We start from the raw sequence: 6,000 nt of genomic DNA on the forward strand, positions 1-6,000 counted from the left end.
TGGTACAACTGAGGACGTTGCTGTCCTGAATATTGAACGTGCGTTTTTATATTCGTAAAGATAAGCGAATCATCGTTTGTGGACACAGCCGGCCGCTAAGTTCACAAGAGCGGAAGGCATACTGCGAGAAATAAGACTCATGAGAAATGTCTTTGTCCTGGTTCTCAGCCTTTGTTTCATGTTTCGTTGGAACGTCTACGTATAGTTGTCAATCCGTCAAGTGCGGACGGTTGGGATCTGGCAAATGAAATGATGATGATGATGTAATGGGATGTTTCCCTGACTAGGCCACCCTAGTGGCTCCCGGATCCCAGTCCATGTGGCTTGATGTGATTTGATGAGTTAAATGGCACGACGCGCACGCGAATGTAAAGGGCTTAGAGATCGTGCGGTAGGGCTGTGGTTGTTAGAAAAGCCAATGAGTGATGGAAGAGCCCAGCGCAGGATACGGGCCTCATGGGCTCCCTGTGAGCCGGGTGCTTTTTATTGTATTTTTTGTATTCTTTTTTGTTTAGGGAATAGCAAGCCGGCGTGCTGCATGGCTGACCTTTTCCCTTTTATCTTTCCTTTTCCTTTTCTGCCCAGCGCAGGTGTGCAGGATTGCGCCAAGGTCCAAGCGTCTTGGATATACTAAACAATCTGGTGTCGATGACTTCAGTTGACGCATATGAGTGTGTCGTTCCCTCGTGCAGCGTTGGTGCGGGGGGGATTTATTGGCAGGAAAAAAAGAAAGAGAAAGGGGAAAGGTCAGCCATGCAGCATGCCGGCTTGCTATTCCCTAAACAAAAAAAAAAAAAAGAAAAGAAAAGGAAAAATATAAACGCAGGTCATGAGATTGTGCTCAATCGCAGCCGTTCAGCCCGTTGAGCCACGGGCTCGATCGAGCTGAATTCCAAGTATAGTCCTGCGTTGCGCATGTAGTGCAGAACTCCCACCTGAAGCCCGTCTTTTTTTTCTTTTCTATCTCTCTCTCTGCAGAGTCTATGTCCAAGGAGCTGGACACGAAGACGCTGTGCCAGCTGCAGTCCACCGCTTCGCTGACGCCGAGTGTGGCGACTGCCGTGAACAACAACTTAGGGTCTCCCACAGAGGGTCCTCCCGAAGAAGAGATCGGCGAAGAATATATCATGGATCCCGAGCTCTACGCGGCCATTCCTGAGCCTCCGGACGGCGGCTGGGGTTGGATGATCGTACTCTCATCCGTTCTCTGCAATATGGTTGTGGACGGCATCACTTACACGTTCGGTATATTCTTCCCGGAATTCGTCAGCTACTTCCAGGCACCCAAAGGAACAGTCGCCTGGGTAGGATCGCTCCTCTCAGGATGCTACCTCTCCGCAGGTTAGACAACTTGAAATTTGTGCTTCTTGTAGTGTATTATAACTTCTATCTGCTTACGTGTGCAGGTCCTTTGGTGAGTGCACTTACCAACAGGTTCGGCTGCCGCACTGTGTGCATTGGAGGTAGCATTATTTCCTGCATTGCGTTCTTGCTCAGTACAGTTGTTCCTGACGTAGGCGCTCTTATGTTTACCTTCGGCATTATGGGAGGTGAGCAACAACTTGTTAAGATTCTAAGCGCCTCGCATTCCATGTATTGCTTTCCTTCGCAGGAATCGGATTTGGCCTCATCTACCTACCAGCAATCGTGAGCGTGAATCAATATTTTTCTAAGAAGCGGGCCTTAGCAACAGGAATTGCCGTCTGCGGATCTGGATTAGGGGCCTTCGTGTTCGCGCCTTTCTGTCAGTACCTGCTTGGTGTCTACAACTGGAAAGGTGCATTAATGATCCTGGCGGGGCTGTCTCTCAACTGTGCTGTGTTTGGTGCTCTGATGCGTCCCTTAGTTGCGGAGGACAACCCACATACTAAGCCGCTACTGCAGAGGATATGGGAAGAAAAAACGCGTCTGCGTCAGGACTCGCTTTGTAACAGTCAGTTCTTCCTGGTGCAGCATGCAGATGGGACAATCGAGAAGCGGCCGAAACTCGTGCTTAACACGGAACCCGGGGTCCATTCTACGCTTTATCTCGATCAGTGGGGGAGGTCCCCAATGGATACACCAGTGATAACTCTGTCACCTATCGAGGAGTCCCGTCCGTCGCAGATGGGTTCCAGGGAAGATCAGACCGATGATTCCGGTAAGGAATCCGAATGCAATGCTTCCCCAGAAAAGCAGACAGAGAAGTTGCGAGAAGTTACTGCTCCTGACAAGGAATCAGAAAACGTGCCAGGCAAGCAACAGGATGCGCAAACCGAGAGACAACAGGAAGTGCAGCAAGAGGAGACACGAAAATATGAAAAGCCTGTTACAGAAACCACTGTCATGCTTCCACATGAAGAAGGGCGTGAAGAAACGCACATTGACGTACCCGATATGCATTTGCCTCCCAACGGGCACGTGCCAAACGGTGGCCCGCCAACGTCAGCCATCCAAGAATTCGCGAAAAGAAAAGGCATAATCCCTTCTCGAAGCGCTACTAAGCTCTTCTTGTCGAACATTACAATGGGCAGTGAGATGCGTCGAAATAGTTCTTCACCACGTATGTCTGCTAGCAGTGTAATTTACTCAACCAATAGGCAAAGCCGAGGAAGCGATGTCTGGAAGCGAGTTTCCCAAGAGACAGTTGCCGGTGGGCCACGAACCATGCAGAAGGTCAAGAAGAAAGATATCGCTAGGCCAATGTACCGAAAGGACATATTTTACAGTGGCAGTGTCGTAAACTTACCTGAGTACAGGCTGTCTCAAGGTGATGTGCGGTCATATGTTGCCAGTGTCCTCACGCTTCCCGCGGACACGGGACCGACGGGTGCTGAAACAGCTGATGGAAAGCCTGGGCTGAGTCTTTGCCCGCCCTGTCTGCGGCTGCCAGCAAGCATGAGTGACACTTTTGGGGAGATGCTTGATATGGGATTACTCAAGAATCCAGCATTCGTGCTTATCTGCGTGTCCAATATCATCGGCATGATGGGCTTCTGCATTCCTTTCATGTACCTTGCTGACTCCGCGACGCTGAAGGGCATTGACAAAGAGAGTAGTGCTTTCTTGCTGTCTATCATCGGAATCACTAACATGTTTGGACGTCTCTTGTTCGGCTGGCTCTCCGACTTCCCTCAAGTGAACTGTCTCTTGCTCAACAATTTATCGCTCTGTCTTAGTGGGGTCGCAGTTGTGGCGTTGCCCTTCTGTCATTCGTACGCAGCTATCGTCACCACCTGCATTATCTTCGGGCTTATCGTCGGTAAGCACTTGGTACATAACTCGTGTTTGCGGAAGCCATGCCCTGTACGGTGATGACAATATTTGTCGCCCAGTTAACGAAAGGAGCTGTAACCATCTCGTTTCAGCTGCATACATTCTTCTCACTTCAATCATTCTTGTGGAGCTGTTTGGATTGGACAACCTCACAAATTCCTTTGGATTGCTCAGCCTGTGCAGAGGAGCTGCTTGTATGGTCGGTCCACCACTAGCAGGTGCGTTCCTAGTACACCTTACTCTATTTTCTTTGATAAATGACCGCAACAGCAAAAAGCCGTTGAGAGAAACAGAGTATCAACATCTGCCCGAGAGGCTGTGCTCGCGTGGCTCCTGGGCACCGTATTAAACTAAGCGTGGAACCACAATGAAATAAAGAAATCTGGTCCTTCACTTTCATGTGCATCATTTGTAAGCTGCTTATCTCTACATTGTTAAGACAGCACGATATGTTTGAAATGTATCGATGTTTCCACGAAGATGCATGTCCAAGCGAAAAGATCAAACTTTCACCTAATGTAAGATAGTCTTTTGTCGTAGAACCGTGTTGGGAGTTGTGCTAATATTTACATTAAAATAACATACCAACTAAAGCACTCCGCAATCGGTGAATCGCTGCAGTAAAAACACAGGCGAAGCAGCGCACCACGACAGACGTCGCTGTTGAACTGTTAAGTGTTACAAGTGGTGTGCCAGCTCACTGCGGTGTGCTACCTCTATACCGCGCAGCGTGTTACCATGCGACCCCGCACCATGTCACACTACAACTTGGGAAAAATTTTGCATTTGCAGGATCTATCTTCGACAGGACTGGCTCGTACGACGTGCCTTTCTTCTTCTCGGGGTCTCTGATGATTGTCTCGGGGATTATGTCCTTCTTCATAACACGTGTTCGAAATCCCGTTCAAAGGGTCGACGTCGTCCATGACATGAACTCTCCCCTTGAAGAGATTCCTGAAGAAGATGACATTTTGGAAGAGGAAGAGGATGCGGCCAACGGGGAAACGGTTGTTTAAGGAGTGGCAGAAGAAGGAGTCTCCTACTAAACTCTTCAACGGAAAGAGGCTATCACTACACAATTCGGAGGTCCGTCCAAGACGGCCAACGAGAACATTCATCGGATCTCGGTGTACTACTCTGCGAGGTGCCTGCATCACAACTCCTTGTACCTGGGGAGCTTTGAATTCACTAGAACACTCTGGAGCTACGTTTTTGTGAAGATTCCCACCCAAGACATGCTTTAGTAAGGCTCCTCGTTGCCATATTGTTCGCGTATATTTTTGTGATGCTGAAGCGTACAGCAATTACGTGGCACCACAAGCTGCGAGGGTCTCGGCTGCTTCACAATTTTTGTGAACGCGCGGTTTACGACCAATTGAGAAGTTTTGTCAAAGTTGCTCCAGTCAGTGCTGAGACACCGAACCGTGATCGGCCACTGACGTTAGGTAGACGGCATAGGTGAAGTTAATTTATAAGTTGTGGATTCTGCCTGTGTGACGGCTATGACTGCTGGAAGTTCATTCCAACGTGCACAAGTACTGCGTTATACCAAGTCACTCCGAGTCTGTGATACTGCTCAGCTGGACAGATGATGACATGTGTATGAGGAGGTTGGTCTCTGCCTCCTGTGCATGTACAGGTCACCTTGTGATTGTGAATGCAATGTACAGACTGTATCACCTAAATAAGGGACCGCAAGCAATTTTTGACTCTATGAATGGACAAAGTCAACGAACGATTTTCCTTCAATGGCATTCCGTTCAGTGTGTACGAATATTTTGTCAGTAGGTATTTCTTTTTTTTTTCTCGCATTTTTAGAAATATGTGGCGTACTATCGTGGTCATCACGTCCCTCTGGTGTACAATGGCACCCACTATGCCCTATGCGGTAGACCTAGAGAACCGTGTGTCACGAACGATAATACTTTTCGTGAAGACAAGAATGTTTCTAATGCTTCCAGCTATTTTCCTCGTACTGGGCTCGAAGCGCCGTATAACGCAGTAAAATAAGGACCACGCGATCACATACCGTTACGGCAAACCTTTAGATCCCGCGCGACCAACCATCCAACCTTGTGTGTATACTCCAACCTAGTCCTGCGTTCGCATTGCGTAGCTAGTGGTATAGAGCCGAAGAGAAAGTTCTTTGCTAGCATCGCTATGTGCTTGCTTTCAAGGGAGACTTCCACAGTCCAACGGTAATGCAATCAGTGGGTAGTGCACGCATGTGGCCTTGATCGAACTTCGTACGCATTTGCCAGTACCGCCTTGAGAATGCAGGGATCCTGATCCTTAAGAGGAGGAATAAAAGTATTATTTGTTTATGACCGACCATTGACTTGTGTACTGCATGCATATTCCTAAATGTAATCGAAGGATGAACTTCAGCGCTGGATGAATCGCATAACAACGACAATGCGGCGCACAAGCAGGCCGTCGAATCTTCCAGTACCGAACTCTGGAAGGACTACGGATCATGCCGGTTCGGCTCCATAGACTTCAAAGAAGACGGCAAGAGAGACGTTTATTTCTATCAAAATTATTAGTATTAAAAGAACAAGACAGAAACCCCTTCATACATCGTGTCGAGCAAGAAAATGAAGCAATATCAGGTATATGGAATCTCAATGAACTGCAAGCTAAACCGCAAAGAGCTCTTTGTGATGATGAACACTTTGATGACGTGCGGCTAGCAGCACGTCACCAAATGTACGCGGAAAGGACAATTCATCCTTATTAAGTACG

General features: G+C 48.2%; 1 protein-coding gene across 8 annotated transcripts in view; it reads left to right on the forward strand.

Moving 5' to 3' along the window:
* LOC135385315 (uncharacterized) overlaps window positions 1–5,579 on the forward strand; it is a 56,362-nt gene extending 50,783 nt beyond the window's left edge. For all 8 annotated transcript variants that reach the window (XM_064614559.1, XM_064614553.1, XM_064614555.1 and 5 more), the window contains exons 2-6: window positions 979–1,341; window positions 1,407–1,550; window positions 1,613–3,241; window positions 3,348–3,473; window positions 4,048–5,579. In XM_064614559.1, coding sequence (XP_064470629.1) covers window positions 984–1,341; window positions 1,407–1,550; window positions 1,613–3,241; window positions 3,348–3,473; window positions 4,048–4,271 — 2,481 coding nt within the window. In that variant the 5' untranslated portion in view covers window positions 979–983 and the 3' untranslated portion in view covers window positions 4,272–5,579. The remainder of the gene's footprint in view (window positions 1–978; window positions 1,342–1,406; window positions 1,551–1,612; window positions 3,242–3,347; window positions 3,474–4,047) is intronic.
* The last annotated feature ends 421 nt before the right edge of the window (window positions 5,580–6,000 follow it).

The sequence above is a fragment of the Ornithodoros turicata genome, chromosome 2, assembly GCF_037126465.1.
Source record: "Ornithodoros turicata isolate Travis chromosome 2, ASM3712646v1, whole genome shotgun sequence".
Taxonomy (NCBI): domain Eukaryota; kingdom Metazoa; phylum Arthropoda; class Arachnida; order Ixodida; family Argasidae; genus Ornithodoros; species Ornithodoros turicata.